The sequence below is a fragment of the Rhinopithecus roxellana genome, chromosome 13 (genome assembly GCF_007565055.1).
Source record: "Rhinopithecus roxellana isolate Shanxi Qingling chromosome 13, ASM756505v1, whole genome shotgun sequence".
Lineage (NCBI taxonomy): Eukaryota > Metazoa > Chordata > Mammalia > Primates > Cercopithecidae > Rhinopithecus > Rhinopithecus roxellana.
The window spans coordinates 14125037-14147711 of record NC_044561.1 but is presented as its reverse complement, the minus strand read 5'-3'; the positions used below and the strand labels follow the sequence as shown (position 1 = coordinate 14147711).

The 22675-nt window shown below is 40.6% G+C and overlaps 2 protein-coding genes across 6 annotated transcripts in view; one reads left to right on the top strand and one right to left on the bottom strand.

Moving 5' to 3' along the window:
* The window catches only part of HMGXB4 (HMG-box containing 4), a 39753-nt gene extending 17379 nt beyond the window's left edge, over positions 1-22374 (top strand). For all 5 annotated transcript variants that reach the window (XM_010389131.2, XM_010389132.2, XM_010389129.2 and 2 more), the window contains 6 exons: positions 10865-10946; positions 12870-12934; positions 14219-14324; positions 15418-15587; positions 19837-19959; positions 20454-22374. In XM_010389131.2, coding sequence (XP_010387433.1) covers positions 10865-10946; positions 12870-12934; positions 14219-14324; positions 15418-15587; positions 19837-19959; positions 20454-20498 — 591 coding nt within the window. In that variant the 3' untranslated portion in view covers positions 20499-22374. The remainder of the gene's footprint in view (positions 1-10864; positions 10947-12869; positions 12935-14218; positions 14325-15417; positions 15588-19836; positions 19960-20453) is intronic.
* On the bottom strand, positions 4552-5333 carry LOC104682464 (CD302 antigen). Its single transcript, XM_010389128.2, is given in 3 exon segments — positions 4552-4679; positions 4681-4875; positions 4877-5333. Coding segments are annotated over 3 exon segments (693 nt in total). The 5' UTR covers positions 5329-5333; the 3' UTR covers positions 4552-4633.
* Positions 22375-22675: the final 301 nt, after the last annotated feature.

Below are 22675 nucleotides of genomic sequence, written 5' to 3'. Positions count from 1 at the left end.
GTTTTTTTATCTACTGTATATCACTGAATTTTCACAAGAACCCAATGAGGTGTAGGTATTGTCATCTCAGTTTCACAGAAATAAGCTTAAATAAATGAAATAGCATGCCCCAGGACATACCTGTTAGTGGCAGAACAGGAATTAGAACCCAGGTTTTTCTGACTACAAGAGCCATGCTCATTTCAATATACAGAAAGTGGTTAAATTATATTCATTGATGTGGTATGAGAGATAGTGGAAGTATAGAGTACATGTGGAAAGATTTTCATTCAGTCTAGTTAAAATAAAAACTTTGGCATGGAAACCTTACTTACCTGCTAGTTTTCCTTTTAGCCAGATCAGATTTGGGTATGTCAGTCAAGTTAGTTCAGAAGAGCATCAGGTGGTAAAATGGTTACTAGTCCAGGCTCCAAAGCCAGGCTGTCTGTGTTTAGTTGCCCTACCACTCCATGGAGTTGTGAGTCTGGATCTCACTTTCTTCATTTTTACACTGGCAGGAATGATGGAACTTACTTCATAGGGTTGTTATGAGGTTTAAGGGAATTTCTATGGGTAAATGTCTTGTAACAGTGGCTCCTACGTAGTATTAACATCACCAAATTTCTTTCTTTCTTTCCTTCTTTCTTTCTTTCTTTCCTTTTTTTTTCTTTCTTTTCTTTTCTTTTTTTTTTTTTTTTTTTTTTTTGAGACGCAGTTTTGTTCTTGTCGCCCAGGCTGTAGTGCAGTGGTGCGATCTCAGCTCACTACAACCTCCGCCTCCTGGGTTTAAGTGATTCTCCTGCCTCACCCTCCCAGGTAGCTGGAATTACAGGTGCTGGCCACCACACCCAGCTAATTTTTGTCTTTTTAGTGGAAACGGTTTCAACACCTTGGCCAGGCTGGTCTTGAACTCCTAACCTCAGGTGATCTGCCCTCCTCGGCCTCCCAAAGTGCCGGGATTACAGGCACGAGCTACCGCACCCAGCCACCAAATTTCACCTTTAAGGATCATAAGCAGGGCCAGGCGCGGTGGCTCGAGCCTGTAATCCCAGCACTTTGGGAGGCCGAGGCGGGCGGATCATGAAGTCAGGAGATCGAAACCATCCTGGCTAACACGGTGAAACCCCGTCTCTACCAAAAAATACAAAAAAACTAGCTGGGCAAGGTGGCGGGCGCCTGTAGTCCCAGCTACTCGGGAGGCTGAGGCAGGAGAATGGCGTGAACCCAGGAGGCGGAGCTTGCAGTGAGCTGAGATCCGGCCACTGCACTCCAGCCTGGGCAACAGAGCGAGACTCTGTCTCAAAAAAAAAAAAAAAAAAAAAAATCATAAGCAGTATTGTGCTTTAACTCCCAAATATTGTATTCTTTAAAATAGGATCTTAAACTAGAATTATGAGGAAAGATTTTTCATCAGGTTCTTGGAGTTCTATGACCCAAAAGAGTTAAGCAGGACACTTTATGAAGAGTATTAAGAAGTTGCATTTTGGGCCAGGAGCAGTGGCACACACCTGTAATCCCAGAGTTTTGGGAGGCCAAGGCAGGAAGATCACTTAAACCCATTCAAGGCTGCAGTGAGCCATAATGAGCCACTGCACTCCATCCTGGGTGACATAGCGAGACCCTGTTGCTTAAAAAGAAGTTGCTTTTTTAATATTCTTGATACTGTGACATACCTCATCAAATATTTAAAAGGAGATCCTGGCAGTAAAACGGTAACCTCATGAGTCACATGTATTTAAGTAGACTTGTTGCAAGTAATTTGCTACTAATAATAAAGTATCCAAGATTTTAAAATACTAACATTTTATTCATTAAAGAAGCTTTTGTGTATCCCAGCTGTAATCTACTTGCCATCCTGTATGTTTTCTTTCATGAGAAAATTTAGAGTGGAATTACTGATCTTGCGTTTGGAATCTCATGGAAATGTTTTGTATTTATAGAGATCATCCTTTATTTGTATATTTTTAATTCATAAAAATGTACCATGGAAAATTTTTAACCCTTAAGTTTGAAATCTGAACTTTAGGTCCACAAACTAGAGTTGCATCTTACACAGTGGTTAGGTTTTAAGTCAGCTTGTAAAGCGAACAGTGTAAGTAGTCAGAGTTTCCCTTGAAAATCCTTTAGGAAGGCTCCACATTGAAGGCTGACAGAGTCTCAGTTCAACAGAACGTCATTCCAGTGCAGCTAGATTTTTCTCTCCACCACCAGATGAAGTCATTGGCCTTGTTCAGGAACCACGATTTTATTCCATTTTTTAAATTACCTTAGCTACAAACATCAGAATCACACTTGTGTAGTGAGTTGCCCACACTGAGAGAGACACAGAAACTATCTGGGGAGAATAGATTTATATCTCCTGTCCCACTCACTCCAGGTATAGGTTCTTAGAGTGGAATGAGTGGCAGGTGGAACACCCAGACTAATTAACCCACACCCCGCCAAATGGCCACGAGCACCCCTTACATGAACTCATGTGCGAGCGTGTGTATGTGTTTGGGTGTGCATGTGGTGCCTCTCCATTGTATCTTAGGCCCAATAAAGGAGGATTTGAAAGAGAGGATCCTTAAAACACTTAAGACATTAGGAGATAAAAAGCTGATACTAAATTAATAAATGAGATCCAGCACCCACAATATACTGCTTTATCATCTCTAAACAGAACTGGCTTCACCAGAAGAATACTAAAATTTAGTATTTTTAGTTTGGTTTGCTGTTTCAGTGAAAAATTTTAAAATAAAGGACTTGATGCCATTTGTCTGATAAAGGTCAAATGATTTCACCCTATCCTCCTTCACCACAATTTTTATTTTTTAAAAAGCTTGTGTTGGCCTTTTGGGTGCCACAATGGCTATTTTGGAAAATGCACAGGGAATAGAAAAGAATTCATATTAGTTTTCTCTTGTGGCATAACAAGTTATCACAAGCTTAGCAGTTTAAAACAATATCCATTTACTATCTCACAGTTGTGTAGATCAAAGTCCTCCTGGAGGACTCAACTGGGTTCTCTGCTCAGGGTCTCACAAGACTGAAATCAAGGTGTCCACTAGAGCTGGGTTCTCTTCCAAGGTTCAAGCTCATTCAAGTTGTTGGCCACTTTCAGTCCCTTATAGTTGTAGGACTCATGGCAATTTGTTTTCTAAAAATTCGAGACCAGTCAGAGACTGTCGTGCCTTCTTGTCTCATTTTGTTTCTGTGTTTCTTAATGTTGGTTTGATGTGGGGGGGGGGGTGTTTTGTTTTTGTTTTTGTTTTGAGACACTTTTACTTATGTTGCCCAGACTGGAGTGCAGTGGCACCATCTCAGCTCACTGCAACCTCCGCCTCCCAGGTTCAAGTGATTCTCGTGCCTCAGCCTCCCGAGTAGCTGGGACTACAGGCACGTGCCACCATGCCTGGCTAATTTTTCTGTTTTTAGAAGAGATGGGGTTTCACCATGTTGGCCAGGCTGGTCTTGAACTGCTGACCTCAGGTGATCCACCCACCTTGGCCTCCCAAAGTGCTGGGATTACAGGTGTGAGCCACCGCGCCCAGCCAGTGTGGTTTCTATTCATGTGAAATTTGTTCAGGAAACTCTTCCAAGATTTTATTTTTTTGCAGCAGCAGCAGCTTTAGGTTAACAACAAAATTGAGAGGAAAGTACAGAGGTAACCTATATATCCCCCATCCCACACGTGCACAGCCTTCCGCACTATCAGCATCCCCCACCAGACTAGTACATTTGTTACAACTGATGAACCTACACTGACACATTATTATCACCCAGAGTCCGTAGTTTACACTGGGGCTCCCTCCTGGTGTTGTCCATTCTTTGGGTTTGGACAAATGTATCATGACATGTATCTGCCATTACAGTCTCAGGCAGAGTATTTTCACTGCTCTAAAAATCCTGTGGTCCACCTATTCATTACCTCCCTGGCAGCCACTGAACTTTGTACTGTCTCCATAGTTTTGCCTTTTCCAGAATGCCACATAGTTGGAATCATACAGTATCTGGCCTTTTCAGATTGGCTTCTTGCACTTAGTAATATGTACTTAAATTCCCTCCATGTCTTTCCATGGCTCAACACCTTTCTTTTTTTCCTTTTAGCACTGAATAATATTCCATTGTCTAGATATAGTACTACAGTTTATTCATTCACTGATTGTAGGACGTCTTGGTTGCTGTCAAGTTTTGGCAATTATGAATGAAGCTGCTATAAACTTCCAAGTGCAGGTTTTTGTGTGGACATCAGTTTTCACCTCCCTTTGGGTGAATACCAAGGAGCACAGCTGATAGATTATATGTTAAGAACATTTAGTTTTCTGAGAACCACCAAACTGTTTTCCAAAGTGGCTGTACCATGGGATCTCAGCCCCATTCGGACAAGGATCTGGGTCTGTCTCATTTGCCATTGAGTCCCCAATACCTTCAATATTTCTTGCCTCAAAGAATGAGTGACTGAATATTCTTAGGAATGAGTCTACCCAAGAAATGTCATTAAGCCCCTTCCAAACTACCACCTGGGGTCTGGGGCTTTTAAATTTTATGTATTTTTTAATGTTATTGTTATTATTATTATTTTTTATCCAATGTCAAGTTTTATATTAAAATTTTTCCCAAGAATCTCTGCCAGGGCATTTTGTTGATGTCTTAGTGCAAGATTACCAAAAACTTACTCAAATTGAACAGGATATTCATTTTCTTCTCCAACTACCAAAACAGTCTTCATTATAAGGTGATTGGGGTGCAGTTGAAAAAACTGTGGTGAAACGAGAATCAGAATGTTTTTTGTACAGGAACCAAATGATTGCTCCCAAAACTGTCAAAATTACTGTGTTAGCAATCACCAAAGCTGATATTAAAATATGGTTATCTGATAAATATTTCCTTTTGTATGGAATAGCTGTTTTGCAGTGTTCCTTCCACAAAAAAAACTTCACAATTTCCTTTTTTCCATTCACCTGTCTTGATGTGCAGAAAAGCACAGGTGTCAATTAAATCCTCCCCATCATCTTGGTCTGTCCACTTATCAAATGTCATATTTGAATTATCAAACCACTTGAAACTCGCATCATCTGTGTCATAAAACATGCCTAGTAGGATATCATCTGAGCCTTTCCATTGCTTTTTCAAAGTATCCAATATAAAAGCATTTTCTTCTTCATTATGTATGCTTATCATGTCTGCTCCATGGTCAGTACACTGATTTCTGACATCCTCTATGCCTTCTACTTTGATGGCTTCTTGGAGAAAAATGTAGTAACTGTCTTGGAACTGAATCCAAGTAGATGAAGGACAGTCCACGACGGCAGCAGCGGCGAGCCCCAGCAGCGGCAGCAGGAGCGCGGGCGGCACGGCCAGGGGCATGACGGCGGGTCAATGTTATTATTTTTTTTAAGATGGGGTCTCACTCTGTCACCCAGGCTGGAGTGCAGAGGTGCAATCCTAGCTTACTACAGCCTCGAACTCCTGAGCTCAATCGATTATCCCACCTCGGCCTCCTGAGTGGCTGGGGCTACAAGCACACACCACCACACCCAGCTAATTTTTTAATTTTTTGTAGAGTTGGAGTCTCACTGTGACAACATAGCAAGACTGCATCTCTACAAAAAAAAAAAAAAAAAAAAGGCATGGTGGCACGCACTCGTAGTCTTAACCACTCAGGAGGCTGAAGCCGGGGAATCAGTTGAATCCAGGAATTCAAGACTGTAGTGGGCTATGATCACACCAGGCACTCCAGCCTGCATGACAGAGTGCGATCTCGTCTTAAAAAAAAAGAGATTTTTGGATAATAGTTCTTTATCAGCTATGCCCCTTGTAAATATTTTCTCACAGTCTGTGGATTGTCTTTTCATTTTCTTAAGTGTCTTGCAGAGCAGAATTTTTTAATTTTTTTTTTTTTTTTTTTTTTTTTTTTTGACGGAGTCTCACTCTGTCGCCCAGGCTGGAGTGCAGTGGCCAGATCTCAGCTCACTGCAAGCTCCGCCTCCCGGGTTCACGCCATTCTCCTGCCTCAGCCTCCCGAGTAGCTGGGATTACAGGCACCGCCACCTCGCCCGGCTAGGTTTTTGTATTTTTAGTAGAGACGGGGTTTCACCGTGTTAGCCAGGATGGTCTCGATCTCCTGACCTCGTGATCCGCCCGCCTCGGCCTCCCAAAGTGCTGGGATTACAGGCGTGAGCCACCGCGCCCGGCAGAAGTTTTTAATTTTAATGAACCCCAGTTTATCAGTACCTTCTTTCATGGATTATGTCTTTGGTTTCTGTTTCTGGAAGGTAATTGCCAAGCTCAAGATCATCTGTGTTACCATCTGGGAGTTTTATAGTTTTGTACTTTACATTTAGGTCTGAGACTTATTTTGAGTTAATTTGTGAAGGGGGTAAGGTCTGTGTCTAGATTCCTTTTTTTTTTTTTTTTTTTTTTTTGGCATGTGGATATCCAATTGTCCCAGCATCTTTTGTTGAAAATACCTGTCTTTTCTTCGTTATATGGTCCTTGCTCCTTTGTCAAAGATTCATTGACTTTATTTAGGTAGCTTTGTTTCTAGGCCCTCTATTTTGTTCCGTTGATGTATTTGTGTATTCTTACGCCAGTGCCACACTGTCTTGGTTATTGTAGCTTCATAGTAATATTGAAGTAGGGTAGTGTCAGTCCTCCGACTTTGTTCTTCAATACTGTGTTGTCCATTCTGGGTCTGTGGCCTCTTCATATCAACTTTAGCATCAGTTGATGTCTTCAAAACAGCTCGCTGGGCTTCTTGTCTCTTTTATGTGCTCACCTGCTACGGTCAGGCCCAGTCAGGATAATCTCCCTTTTGACTAACTCAGAGTCAACTCACTAGAGACCTTAAGTGCATCTGCACAATCCCCTTGCCATATAACATGACATGACCATGTCTTGCCCACCCTTATGGGAATGCAAACCCAGGAGAAGGGGTCTTGGGGGCCATCTTATAATTCTGCTTACCACAGAAATAACATTGAGTACCTATTGAAGTGCCACACACCAATGGAGTAATTCCCACCTTTGAGTTAAATGGTGTTATCCGAGTTTTACTTGTAGGGAAACGAAATGTCACGAAAATGAAGCAATTCACGTAACTAGTAAATAGCATCGTCAGGATTCTAACGCAGATTTGCTGATCTTCAAAGCCATTTTTGCCACACTATCACTAATAAATCCTGTCACATCTTCCTCCTTCCCAGTTTATTTGCTTTTCTCCCAACCCACTGTTGATTGTGGGTCATGATCATTCATCCCTTCCCCGCACTCCTGCAGCAGCCTCCTGATTGGTCTTCCTGCCTTTGCTCTTGTTCTTCTCCAGTTTGTTCTCCATAGTCCTTAAGTGTAACCCTGACTGTATAACTTCCTGCTTAAAATACTTGAATGGCTTCTTCCAGACAGAATTCATACATTTTAATGTGGGTTACATGGCCTCAGTTGATGGGCTCTGCCTGCTTCTCTAACATCGTCTCTTACCTCTCTCTTCTTTGATAAATGTGCCTCCATGTTGTTTCCTCTGCCTAGAACACTCTTAACCACCCTTCATCTGCCTACTTCTACCCATCTCTCTGGTTTAGATTAAATGTCACTTCCTCCAGAAGGCTTTCTTTGACTCCCTAACTTGGGAACGCACTCCTACTACATGTTCCCATAGCACCAAATGCTTTCCCTGTAATAGCACTGTGTTTTATTACAATGACATATTTAACTGCCTCATTTGTTAGATTCTACATCTGATCTTTATCTGTATTCCCAGTGTCTGGCACATATGGATACTCAGTAAATATTATTAATACATGAATAGTAGAATACTTTAATGGGTTACTTTTTTTCTACTACCTTTGAAATCTTAGTCTCTGCTTTTCCTTCATTGCCATTGAAATACTTTTAATATCACTTATTAGAAAAGCTGTCCACTTCCCATGTGTTTTATTCAGGATCAAATAATTAGTATATGGCGAAAATGAGACAAGATTGTGGGTCTTTAAACTGTAAATTTCATGTGTTTTCCACTATTTTATGCAGCTTAACTTCCTTATAATTAGATCTAGTCTTCAAAAGCTTATCCTCCTAACTACTTGCTATACCACCACCCAGCACAGGTACTCAATAAACGCTAATCTATTTTCTACATAATTGAATAAAGTCCTTTATAAGAGTTATGAAGGAAACCTTTTTCTTCAGTATGTGAATTTGAATCTATAGTATATTAGCCAAGAATTGTGATTAGTGTGACAGCTATGGATAGCCTTATAGAATAGGAACATTAACCTTTTACGGTATTATATTGTGTTTGAGAAAACGTTGTTAAATGCCTTCCTTGTAAGTTTTATAATATGGCCAAACAAGCTATGAAATCTCTCAAGCATATGTGTTTTCTAATGTTCTCAGTATTTAGCAGTGAGATTGATTGTACAGTTGGGAAAGATTTGGCAGCGTATAGACTTCCACAAATTATTCTTTCATCATGTATTCTAGTAAATGTCAGGCATATAGATAAGCCATGATTAAAAGATTAGTATGAAATTTAACAAACATACCACAAATTTTATCTCAAATAAGTGCAATCTCATTCAAAGCAGTTACCTTGGAAAGTGTTCTAGAAATATTTCCATTCATCAAATGATTTCAGAATTGCTTTTGGAATTAAAGTCAGAGTCATCACATGAGCTTTTTACTGCCATCAGCCTCAGTCAGTCTTTGTCCTTTGAGGGTCGTTATTTTGTAGGAACAACATGAAGAACTAAGGGAGCTAGGCAGAGTGCACGATCGAGCTTTGTTTAAAGCAAGATACAACTCTGAAGGTATGAGACAGGACTGTGTGACTGACTGGTTTGGTTTTCATCCCAAAATCTCACTCTTAAGGCAAACAAAAGCTCCCAAGGGCATTTAAAGTACCAAACACTCATGTCATTTTTTTTTTTTTTCCAAGTGGAGTCTCACTCTGTCGCCCAGGCTGGAGTGCAGTGGCACAATCTTGACTCACTGTAAGCTCCACCTGCTGAGTTCACACCATTCTCCTACCTCAGCCTCCCGAGTAGCTGGGACTACAGGCGCCTGCCAGCACGCTGGCTAATTTTTTGTATTTTTAGTAGAAACGAGGTTTCACCATGTTAGCCAGGATGGTCTTGATCTCCTGACCTCGTGATCCGCCCGCCTCGGCCTCCCAAAATGTTGGGATTACAGGCTTGAACCACCGTGCCTGGCCACATTCATGTCATTTTAATAACTGTAGGGCCAGAAAGGACTAGGAATAGATGAAAGACTGAGAATCACATTTTGATGCTTCCAGATGAGTTTTTGCGGAAAGCCATACTGAAAATATTTGTTTGTTAGATTAAGATTATTAAGTGATAACCCTTTCTTTACCTTAAATAACTAACTTTTTCTGTAGGGGAGCAACATATGTTCTTTCTTGGGCCCATAATGCATGGCCCTGAAAGTCAGGTCTACCTGGGTTGTGGTTATAACTGCCAGGGTCTAGTGTTACTACTAGCTTAGTGATGGTACCCTCAGCAAGTTACAGTTTCTCTGACTTTATTTTTCCCCATCCTTACAATGAAAAATTTGGATAGATGAATCTAATTGTATGTCTCTTTCTAGATAGAAAAAACTTGGGAGGGAGGGATTGCATTGGGAGTTATACCTGATATAAATGATGAATTGATGGGTGCTGACGAGTTGATGGGTGCAGCACACCAACATGGCACAAGTATACATATGTAACAAACCTGCACGTTATGCACATGTACCCTAGAACTTAAAGTATAATTAAAAAAAAAAAAATTAAAAAAAAACAAAAAATTTTTTCCCCTTAGACCATGTATAATTGTAAAATGGAATGCATAGAAATATAATCTTCTGTTTTATATGTCTCTTGTTGAACTGACTTTAAAAATAATTTGATTTTGTTTCTCAAAAACCATATATTCCTTTTGGCATTAGGTCAGAATATAGTGAAGAACAAACATGCCTCAGGTAGTACAGAGCAGTTTGTTGAAGTGAAGACATTTCATCTGACAGTGACTACCAAAGAATTGTCTTCAGTTATTTATTCACTTCTTACCTTGAACCCAAAGAATGTTAACAGTCCAATAATGAGAAGCTACAAATGACAATAAAAGCAGGATGATGGAAATTACAAGATATGAAATCAAAACCAGAGAAGCAAAAAGAACATAGATTTGGCTCTTGCGTTTCTGGCTCCAGAGTTTAAAAGGAAATTATACGGTTCAGATTTTCAAAGATGAGAGAAATAGATACCCCAGGAGTGATAAAGATTTTCTTAACACTGAATTCTGAAAGAAATATGTAACATGGGATTGTATATAGGGAGAAGGAAGGTCTTTACAAATAATTTAGCATGTGGTTTTTACCTACTAAAATTAAAACTGATGTTCATCTCTGAGTTGTAAGTAACATGGATTAAAAATGTATTTTCTTGGCCAGGCACGGTGGCTCACGCCTGTAATCCCAGCACTTTGGGAGGCCGAGGTGGGCGCATCACCTGAGGTCAGGAGTTCGAGAACAGCGTGGCCAACCTGGTGAAACCCCATCTCTAGTAAAAATACAAAAATTAGCCAGGCGTGGTGGCGGGCACCTGTAATCTCAGCTACTTGGAAGGCTGAGGCAGAAGAATCGCTTGAACCCAGGAGGGGAGGTTACAGTGAGCCAAGATTGCGCCACTGCACTCCAGCCTAGGCGACAGAGCGAGACTCCATCTCAAAAAAAAAAAAAAAAAAAAATTATTATCCTGTTTAGGAAAGCTGGTTAGTAGTTTGGAACTCTTCCCTTGATGAAAAAGTTTAGGTAACCTTCTATTTTATTACTGTGGATTCAGGGTTACTAAACTTGGGTTCTAATCAAGTCTTACCCTGTTGTATCTTCTATGTGGCACTAGCCAAAAAAGAAGAACATGTCGGCCTACCAGGTGTTCTGTAAAGAGTATCGCGTGACCATTGTGGCTGACCATCCAGGTATAGGTAAGAACTTTGCTGATCTGTAGCGCTTTTGCTTTCCATTTATATCTTGAAGCAGTGCAGTTAATTTCTTCTTCCTGTAGCATTAGAGCATAGATAATCTTGTTTCTTTCCTCAGCTCTGCAAATCACTTTAGATTTTACCTTAGTTTACCTGATCTGTAAAAGAGATGAACTTTCTATACATATCTCTTAAACTGATAAGGTGGGAACCTACGTAAAAATAAATGTTATAAAGCACATACATAAATGCACAAAAATATACAATTGTTTATTTCCAAGATTCTACAATTGGCCTTTTCTTTAAACTGCCCTTGGATATAAAGTTATAATGAGATGTCTTGTATTATATTGTTGTAAAGATGCTCTTCAACTTACGATAGTGTTACATCCCGATAAACCCATTGAAAGTTGAAAATACTGTAAGTCAAAAATGCATTTAATACACCTAGCCTACAGAACACATTTAAGGTGAGCCTTAAATGTGCTCAGGACACTTACATTTGCCTACACTTGAGCAAAGTCATTTAACACAAAGCCTGTTTTATAATAAAGTGTTGAATATCTTGTGTAATGTATTGAATACTGTACTGAAAGTGAAAAACAATGGTTGTATGGGTACTAGAAGTACAGTTTTTACTGAGTACATATTGCTTTTGCATTCTCATAAAATTGAAAAATCAAAAGTCAAACCATCATAGGCCTGGGACCGTCTGTATTTGTCTCTGTATTAGAAGTTAATGAGGTGAGACACACGTCACTTAACCGCTACAGATTTCATTTGCCTAATGTGTAAAATCGCTGCCCTATCAACTCCAAAAGGCTGCAGTGAGGCACACATGAATATGCTTTATAAAGCATAAAACCGTTATATAGTGGAAGGGTAAGATTACACATCTAGAGGATTGCTTCTGAGCTGCTCTAGGGAAATCCTTCTTTGGTTCTAATTGTTCAGAAATTTGGTAAAAACCTAACATCTTTTTTCAAATTCTACACATATTTTTTAACCTAAGTTGATAGGCCTTGTATTGTGGGATCAAATTAAAGAAACCAGAGGGAGGATGCAGTGGCTCATGCCTATAATCTCAGCACTTTGGGAGGCTGAAGTAGGAGAATTGCTGGAACCCAGGAGTTTTGAGACCAACTTGGGCAACATAATGAGACCTCATCTCTACAAATAATAATTTAAAAAAATAGCCGGTCGCGGTGGCTCATGCCTGTAATCCCAGCACTTTGGGAGGCCGAGGTGGGTGGATTACATGAGATCAGGAGTTCAAGAGCAGCCTGGCCAACATGGTGAAACCCTGTCTCTACTAAAAATACAAAAATTAGCTGAGCATTTTGGTGCACACCTGTAATCCCAGATACTCTGGAGGCTGAGGCAGAAGAATCGCTTGAAAGCAGGAGGCAGAGGTTGCAGTGAGTCGAGATCACTCCACTTCACTCCAGCCTGGGCGACAGAGCGAGACTCCCATCTCAAAAAGAAAAAAAAAAAAAATTTAAAAAAAATTAGCTAGGTGTGGTAGCCTGTGTTTGTGGTCCCAGCTACTTGAGGGGTAGAGGTGAGAGGGTGGTTTGAGCCCAGGTGGTTGAGGGTGCTGTGAGCCATTATCACACCACTGCACTCCAGCCTGAGCAACAGAGCCAGACTCAGTCTCAAAAAAAAGACACTAGAAAGATGCTTAAGGAGTAAATCCCTAGGGAGTAGATGGGTTAGGAGTTGAGACTGTCTTGTGACCATCAAAACATCCCCTTCCCTATAGAAAAAAATCAAAAGCGATGGGATTGGGGTTGGTTTTCTCAGAAAATCTTGCAATATTTAAATCTGACCTTCAAAACCCTTTTCACAGTTTTCGCTCTCACCAATCTTCTGTTTTGTTAATAGCTAACCCTTTACTGTATTGAGTGTTTTACTCTTTTATGCCAGATTTTGGGGAACTTAGTAAAAAACTGGCTGAGGTGTGGAAGCAATTGCCAGAAAAAGACAAACTGGTAAGTACACTTTCTTATAAACATATTTTTCAGTGCTTCTTGCCTTCCAAAATACCTAATTCTTCCATAGACCAGCCAGCCAGACAGCACTGAAAATAGCAAAGAAAATTACAAATCAATAGAAAATGGTTTAGCAGAGGACATTAACACTGTTAGTGCCAGTTCACTGTACATGAGGATTTAGCTATAGCAAGGCTGTCTTTTCTAACCTGGTCTAGTTTTTTCCAACAGTGTTACATTTGAGCCAAAAGATGATCTAAGTTAAGGCATAACTAAAGTGTTAAATTATAAAATCAGAGCCCTTTACTGAAAACACCTAGTAATCAGTCATGGTCTGAGAACTGAGGAAAGTTATCCACTTAGCAGTCACTGCAGACAATAAAAACATGAGAATGTGCTTACTAGGTAACCAGGTTCAAGGTCATTATCCTCATCAACTATTACCAAATAATGTACCCTACTATCAAGAAGCTAGTAAGACACTGATAAACAGTCATATCTGGACTGGGCACGGTGGTTCACGCCTGTAATTCCAGCACTTTGGGAGGCTGAGGCGGGTGGATCACTTGAGGTCAGGAGTTCGAGACCAGCCTGGCCAACATGGCGAAACCCTGTTTCTACTAAAAATACAAAAAATTAGCCAGGCTTGGTGGCGCATGCCTGTAATCCCAGCTACTCGCGAGGCTGAGGCAGGAGAATCGCTTGAACCCCGGAGGCAGAGGTTGCAGTGAGCCAAGATCTCGCCATTGTACTCCAGCTTGGGCAACAAGAGCAAACCTCCATCTCAAAAAAAAAACAAAAAACAGTCATATCTGAATCATTGAGACTTATGATATGAAGGTCATATAGGAGCACTATGTCATCTAGATGAACAACTATTTTTCACCCAGATAGATTATCCTTAGTTTTTGTTTTCCATGTTGTTGTTATCCTGCTGTTGTGTTGGTATTGCCAACCAGCAGGTTAGAAGAACCACAGAGACATTATATTGAGCCAGATGTTTAATCTGTGATTTTGCATTTCAACTTACAGTGATCTAAAAATCAGTGCCGAGATTTGACCATTAGCATTGAGGAATGTTTATCGTCCTCTACTAAGATGTGAATGTAGCTAGCTGTCTGAAGTCAGTTCAGTGACCCCCAGCTTAAAAGTTAGCATTAACCCTCTGTCTGCCTGCCTCCTATTATCGCCTTTCTTTTCTCCATTTTGTTCTTTCATAACTTCTTTTCCTTTTACTTTTTTGTCCTTTTAAATTTATTTTAATGTTCACTGATGTGATTACAGATTTGGAAGCAAAAAGCTCAGTATCTGCAGCACAAACAGAACAAAGCAGAAGCCACAACTGTGAAAAGGAAAGCATCCAGCTCAGAAGGTTCCATGAAAGTCAAAGGTAGTAACCACATCCCCCTCCTGCTTTTCTCTAAAGCATGTGAATTTTGCTTCCTTGCTAAGAAACTGGGAGAAAAGCTTGCAATAGTAGAAGTGGACCTTGATTCCCAGGTATTCTTACTGAATGTTACAGGCTACCAAAAAGAGATGTTCAAATTTAGAAAATGTAAAGCAGAAGTCAGCAAACTTTTGCTTTAAAGGTCCAGAGAGTAGGCCGGGCGTGGTGGCTCAAGCCTGTAATCCCAGCAATTTTGGGAGGCCGAGACGGGCGGATCACGAGGTCAGGAGATCGAGACCATCCTGGCTAACATGGTGAAACTCCGTCTCTACTAAAAAATACAAATAATTAGCCGGGCGAGGTGGCAGGCGACTATAGTCCCAGCTACTCGGGAGGCTGAGGCAGGAGAATGGCGTGAACCCGGGAGGCGGAGCTTGCAGTGAGCTGAGATCCGGTCACTGCACTCCAGCCTGGGCGGCAGAGCGAGACTCCGTCTCAAAAAAAAGGTCCAGAGAGTAGACCAGGCAAGGTGGCTCATGCCTGTAATCCCAGCACTTTGGGAGGCCAAGGTGGGTGGATCACCTGAGGTCGGGAGTTCGAGACCAGCCTAACCAACATGGAGAAATCCTGTCTCTACTGAAAATACAAAATTAGCCAGGCATGGTGGCGCATACCTGTAATCCCAGCTACCGGTGAGGCCAAAGCAGGAGAATTGCTTGAACCCGGGAGGTGGAGGTTGTGGTGAGCTGAGATCGTGCCGTTGCACTCCAGCCTGGGCAACAAGAGCAAAACTTCATCTCAAAAAAAAAAAAAAATAGGTCCAGAGAGTAAATATTATAGGCCTTGTGTGCTGTATGCATTCTCACATTCTCTGTCACATATTCTTTGTTTTTCTATAACCCTTTAAGAATGTAAAACTATTCTTAGCTCACAGACCGTAAAAAAAAAGGAGACCATGGACTGAATTTAGCCCACAGGCCACAATTTTGCTAATGCCTGGTATAGTTCATAAAAAGGGAAAATCAGGAAGAACAATTTTGTGTTGTTCAAGGCTGTAGGCAAGTTTTACCTGTCTGCCTCATTGCTCTGTTCTCAGCCTCTTCTGTAGGAGTACTGTCACCCCAGAAGAAATCCCCACCCACCACCATGCTCTTACCAGCCTCACCAGCCAAAGCCCCTGAGACAGAGCCCATTGATGTTGCTGCTCATCTTCAGCTGTTGGGAGAGTCCCTAAGCCTCATTGGACACCGTCTGCAGGAAACTGAGGTGAATACAACTATCAGCAGCATGACTACAGTTTCCCATATAATTTGGATTCATTCACTCATTTTACATACATGTATTGAGCATCTACTTTATGCTAAATTATGCCAGGTACTCAGGATGCAGTGATATAGAAGATATAATGATAACAGAAATATCTATAGAGATATTCAGTCTACCTATTAGCTCTCAAAGTTTCACTAATGATATCCTATTGAAACAATGGCACAAAAAGAAATTGGAATACCCTGTAACTTATTTTTATTTTTTTAAAATGCAGTGGAGACTGGGCACAGTGGCTCCTCATTTGGGAGGCCTAGCTGGGAGAATCCCTTAAGGCCAGGAGTTCGAGACCAGCCTGGCAAGCATAGTGAGACTCCATCTCAAAAAATACATATATTCAAAAAATTTAAAAGGAATAAAAATGAGGCCAGGCGTGGTGGCTCATGCCTGTAATCCCAGCACTTTGGGAGGCTGAGGCCAGCGGATCATAAGGTCAGGAGTTCGAGACCAGACTGGCCAATATGGTGAAACCCTGTCTCTACTAAAAATACAAAAATTAGCCAGGCGTGGTGGTGCGCGCCTGTGTTCCCAGCTACTCGGGAGGCTGAGGCAGGAGAATCGCTTGAACCTGGGAGGCGGAGGTTGCAGTGAGTCAAGATCGCTCTACTGTATTCCAGCCTAGGCGACAGAGTGAGACTCCATCACAAAGAAAAAAAGAAGAAATGCAATGGCGGCTGGGCACGGTGGCCCATGTATGTAATCCTAGCAATTTGGGAGACTGAGGCCGGAGGATTGCTTGAGGCCAGGAGTTGGAGAGCAGCCTGGGCAACATAGTGAGACCCCATTTCTACAAAAAATTTAAAAATTAGCCAGGTATGGTGGTGCACACCTGTAGACCCAGCTACTTGGAAGGCTAAGGCAGATGGATTGCTTGAGCCCAGGAGCTCAAAGGCTGCAGTAAGCTATTATTGCTGCACTGCATTCCAGCTTGAGTGACAGAGCAAGACCCTATCTCTTTTAAAAAAACAAAAACAAAAAGGCAAGAAAAACGATGAGTACAAATTCCATAGCAGTTTTGATTACTTCTATCTACTTCTAAGAGACTTTGCATTTTTCTGTGCATTTCCAGCAAAGTCTTGAATAGATTCAATTGTATAGGGGATTAAGAGTTCCTCTATTTTGAAAATAGGTAGCAAATGGAGAAGTTAAGGTTCCCAGCTCTCTAGTACTCTGCACTTAAATTATACAGTGCTATGTGCCCTAAGGAGATTTTTGTCCTTTTAAGCTTCGATTTCAAAAAAATCACTTAACCTGCACAGCTGTCGTGTTTTGTTTCTATCACCATACTCAGTTTCTAACTGTATTGTCCCCTTAGCTAACTCAGTAGTATAGTAATTCCGCTTTCTACCAAGTTCTAGTAAGACATTTCAGCAAAGAAGCCAGTCTAAGCTACTAAAGCCATTTTTAAGCTAAGAAATTAGTGTAGGAATGTAAAACTAATCACTTGCTTCAGTGTGGAAATTGAATTATTCAACAAATAAAATGCCAAAAGCCACAAGAGCTGAAGCTGTATCTAAATTCTTTGGCTAGTTTCTAAAAAATTTAGCAGGAGTCAAAAGAACTTCAGCACTTTCATATAGGCTCGATAGCTGAATGGATATAGGTATTTCCAGAAGAAATATTCTGTGACCTTATTTTTCATATTTAATCATTCTTAATTTCATAAGAAGTTAGAAGTAAAAACGATTTGTTTTAAGCATATTCTGAATTTTCCCAGATATTTCCATTTAGTTTAGTAAGCACAAAGTTCACCCCTTTAAAGTGCAGAATTTAGTGATTTTTAGTATATTCACAGAATTGTGAATCACTACTATTTCATTGCAGAACATATTACTACCCCTAAAAGAAACCCTGTACCCATTAGCAGTTTTTCCCCATTCTCCCTCTAATCCACTTTTGGCCTGAATTTAATCATTTGCATAGATCCCCGTAATTTTACAATTTCCACATACCACTTACACTATTATTTACTTTACAGTTTTATTTAAATAAACTTGTCTATGCTTTTATATGACATTCATGACATCTCAAGGATTATATTCTATTTTTTTAATGTACATCATAATGGACATATAATTATCAAAATAATATGTTCAACAGTAAATTAATGTTCATTTTAGCAGTAAAACTAGAACATACAATGCATAAGTTAGATAATTAAGGCTAGAGGCTGAGCACTCTGGCTCATGCCTGTAATCCCAGCACTTTAGGAGCCAAAATGAGAGGATCACTTGAGGCCAACAGTTTTGAGACCCGCCTGGCCAACATGGCATAACCCTGTCTGTACTAAAAATACAAAAATTCGCCAGTCATGATGGTGCACACCTGTAATCCTAGCTACTTGTGAGGCTGAGGGAGGAGAATTGCTTCCACCGGGAGGTGGAGGTTGCAGTGAGCCGAGATCACACCACTGCACTCCATTCACCATCCAGCCTGGGCAACAGAGTGAGACCCTGTCTCAAAAAAATAAAAATAAAAAAATACATATATATATATATATATATGTAACTTAAGAAAGTTAAGGCTAGAACCCAGATTGCAGAGGGACTTCGTAGACATTCTGAAGTGTGTATACTTTACTGTTGGGGAACTACAGGGGTTTTTAGAGTGCAAAGGGATGAGATCAGAGCTCTCATTTACTTTTCTCTGAGAATATCTTTTATTTTAGATTGGAAGTGAAAAGAGACCAGAAGTGGGGAGAAGTTATAACAATAATCCTAGTCTAGATGTGACAAAGATAAATTAGCTATAAATAACTATAGGGCAAAAGTAATGGAATAATATTGCTAATTACTTATATTTTGGGGGTTTTAGCTATTATCTTCCCTATATATTAACATTTTATTGAATGCTTACCCAACTTTGGTTCAGAGTGCTCAATATGAATTACATCATTTAATTCACACTGCAGCTTTGTAAGACAGAATTTTTGTTCCCCCTATTTTACAGAAGAATAAACAGACTTGAAGAGGTGAAGTCACTTTCTCTAGAGTTCAGCCCCTAAGTGGTAAAGCAGAGACTTGAATTTGGAATGTGACCTCAAGGTCCGGATTCTTAACCTCTTACTGTACTGCTGCCCTCAGAAAGTATAGAGGGAAGATGTTGACAAGGAGGATGAGGGAAAGGAAGAGTCAGTGATGGCTAGGCCTTGAAACTGGGCAGTTATGTGAATGATGGTGACTTGCAGAGAAATGGATGCTAAAAGGAGGGCTAGATTTGGATGGGAAGGTTATTCTTCCTTACAGCATGTTGAGATGGAGAAATATCCAAAAGGAGAGACCCAAAAGACAGCCAGAAATGCAATTTTGAAGATCAAAATGTTGGTAATAATAGTCATAATTACTGACATTTTTTGAGTACTTAACCATGTATTAAGCACCATCCCAAGTATATTATATCTATTATCATCAATCCCATCTGCTGCAGATGCTATTAGTGTTTTACAAGCACAGCATAGTAAGCAACTTGCCCAGGTACAGAACAGTAAATAGTGGAGCCAGGATCTGGACCCACGCAGTCTTGAATCCAGAGCTCATTTTCTTAAGGACTCTGCTGTGCTGTTTCCCAACATGACATATCCTCACAGTGCTTCTAGTTAAAGCAAATTATACAAGAACTGGGCAGTAGCAACAGTCTTTCTTATCTCTTTGAATCACAAATATCTAGACAATATGAATTACATAAAATGTTAAAATTTGAACCAAATTCACCTCTCTTTGAGAGTGAACAACTCAACCTAGAAAAATTATATCATCAGCTATCAAAAGCTACATACATGTAGGGTTATAGGATTCTCATAGTAATCACATCTGAGCTATATTTGTGGAGTTTATAACAGATATACTTTGCATACATAATCACAAATCTTACCAACAGCTCTCCAGAGTAAGTAAAGCATTTTTTACTATTCCTGTTAAAGAGACAGAAGTTAAGTATTTGACCTCCCCAAGGTCACATAGAAGGTAAGATGAGCTAGGATTATAGAAAGGAAACCTGGGAATGTGTTGTAAAAGTTTTCTTTCTAAACAACTTACAGAGTTATCAGAGTAAACTTTCCATTTCTGCTATAAAGTTTCGAATTGTAAGATTAGAACTGCCTAGGATTTAAAGTGCTGTGTGAGGAAGTCAGCCCGAACACAGGAAGCGCATCAGGAGTGTGACTCAAGCAACAACCTCCTCTCCTTTTCAGGGTATGGTGGCTGTGTCTGGCAGTTTGTCAGTGCTTCTGGATTCCATTATCTGTGCCCTTGGCCCCTTGGCATGTCTCACCACACAACTACCTGAATTGAATGGCTGTCCCAAACAGGTCTTGGTGAGTTTTCCCTGGATTTTTAGGGTCAGACCCATTGGGCATCAGAGATGCCCTGCCTTAATGAACACTGTCAGACACAGGCTCATAAGGCTTTGTGACACACAGTGCTTCCTTCATCTGTTAGCTCATGGAACATGATGCTATATTATCAAATGCATGCTGTGCTTTCACTGAAACTAGAAAACAAGCCATTTACCAAAATAGTGCTTAAGAAAGAAGCATTCTAGCCCTTGAGGTACTGCAATTCCTGTGTTTCCTGTTTGCTATTCTACACCCAAAGACGGTACAGGAATTGTCTCCCTCTTTTTTACTAGGATTAATGGGAGAAGTCAGCAGAAAAGTTCCTAGCATAACAAACAACAGGATGCCGTCTTCATTCTCACCTGTTTTTCTAACTACATTTGATTTTTTTTATCTCTCTCCTTGAACAGAGAAACATGTCAGGAAACCAAGGTAAAGTACTCTTCAGTTGAACATTTTTCTTTTTTTTGCAGTCAAACACACTAGACAACATTGCTTACATCATGCCTGGACTGTGACAGCAAAGAATCCTGGGACAGAAACCTTATCCTACACCATTGCTGGTTTGTGTATATATGACTGTTCCAGATTCCTTCACTGGCCTCTGGGTGTAGGTTTTAAATTTTTATATCTATACATACATATATACATATATATATAATGTACAATATATACATAGGACTGTAACTACTTTGCTTTTAATAATTTTATGAAATGGCAAAGGTTTAGCCAAGAGGAAATTTTGGCATGAATACAGGCTTGGGATTCTTTTTTCTCCTGTGGTGGATAAATCTGCCTTAAAAATCAATGTAACTTGGGGGCTGGGGGCTTGTTCTGGGTGCCAAGCGCATCTCTTTATGGACAGCTAAAATGTGATTATTTTCCAAACTCAGTTGGACCTCCAGACCCATCACTGACCATTTGCCTTACCTGTCTTAGTCTGAAATATGTAATAGGAAAGATAACGGGAAGATGCCAGTTGACTGAAAATTCAAAGCCTTTCAATTTGAAGTGACCCAGGTGGGAGGTGATAAAATTTGTTCCCATTATAGTTATGAAGGTGGCTTAGGTGAATTGAGTAGGGGGTTCATTCCAATTCCTACTGTATAGGTGTCCATGTCTCAAAATTTATTGTAATCATTGGTACCATTGGCAGCCTCAACAGAGGCTAAGGAGTTCTGTGAGCCCTGGCAGCAAATAACACCTTGGAGGGTGAAGCTGTCAGTGCCACCAGTTGGACCTCCATACATTCTGAGCTAACCCAGAATATTTAGTCTGCAGAACTAAGAGCTAGTGTCTTTCACTGGCGGCATGAAGTTAACCACCAAGTCCTCACAAGCCGTGCTGCTTACTTACTTGGTGGTTATGGATAAACTTTGCCCAGCATGATTTTTGGATTCATCTTATCGGTTCCCCTGGTGGGCAGATACACAGTGTTCTGCATTCCACATGTAAGTGAATTGCAAAAACAAAACAAAACTCACTCTCTTGTAGGTTTATTTATGTGTGTGAATGTGTATTTTAATTATGTGTATTTAACTCTTTAAAATCTCTTAGATTTTAATTTATCCTGTAAATTTCTGTATATATAATTTAATAACAAAAGCCTCCACCAGCAACAGCATGTGGAAGATACAGATTTGTCATTTCTCCTTCCTTCCCTCCCTTCTTTCCTTCTTTCCTTCTTTCTTTCTTTCCTTCCTTCCCTCTGTCCTTCCTTCCTCCTGATCTGTTCCAAAAACTGAATCATTTACATTTTAAGGTATTTTACCTCAAAAATGAATCATTGTGTTAGGATTCTAATTCTTTACAAAGAACTTCATGGGCTTCAATAATGTCTAGAAAGTAAAATAAAGAGGAATGTTACCATCCCCAGCTGCCCTTATTTCCAGAGAACCAGACTTTTGCTTCCCAGTTGGAAAGAAGACAGTTGAGCCCTTCAGGATGGTTTTTAAATCTGGTGTGAGATTCTCTGCCAGCACCAAGCTCTGAGCTAACTGTGCTTGCTTCTCCTGGCCTAGACAGCACTGCAGCATCAAAGTAGATCTTCGGGGACAGTGTAGCCCGTCTGCATCCTATTTAATTTCTTCCCTTCTCCCCACCAGTGTTGTCACAGGGCTATGTTGCTTAAAGGTATTCTGGCTGCTGAATCCCTTTCTCAGCTCAGAGCAGTTTTGAGATTTAATTGGGAATACAGAGAAAGAAACAGGATTGTTTGGGAACCAAAATCAAGAGGAACAGAAATCTTAAGTTGATTTCATGTATTAGAACATTGGGCCGGGCGCGGTGGCTCAAGCCTGTAATCCCAGCACTTTGGGAGGCCAAGACGGGTGGATCACGAGGTCAGGAGATCGAGACTATCCTGGCTAACACGGTGAAACCCCGTCTCTACTAAAAAATACAAAAAAAAAAAAACTAGCCGGGCGAGGTGGCGGGCGCCTGTAGTCCCAGCTACTCGGGAGGCTGAGGCAGGAGAATGGCGTGAACCCGGGAGGCAGAGCTTGCAGTGAGCTGAGATCCAGCCACTGCACTCCAGCCTGCACGACAGAGTGAGACTCAGTCTCAAAAAAAAAAAAAAGAATATTGTACCATGCCTCTTCTCCATCTGGAAGTTTCCTGTTTGACACAGGGTATCTAGGAGGGGCGGAGAAGACATGGATAGTACAGGAAGACATTAATCCTAGCATTGTCATTT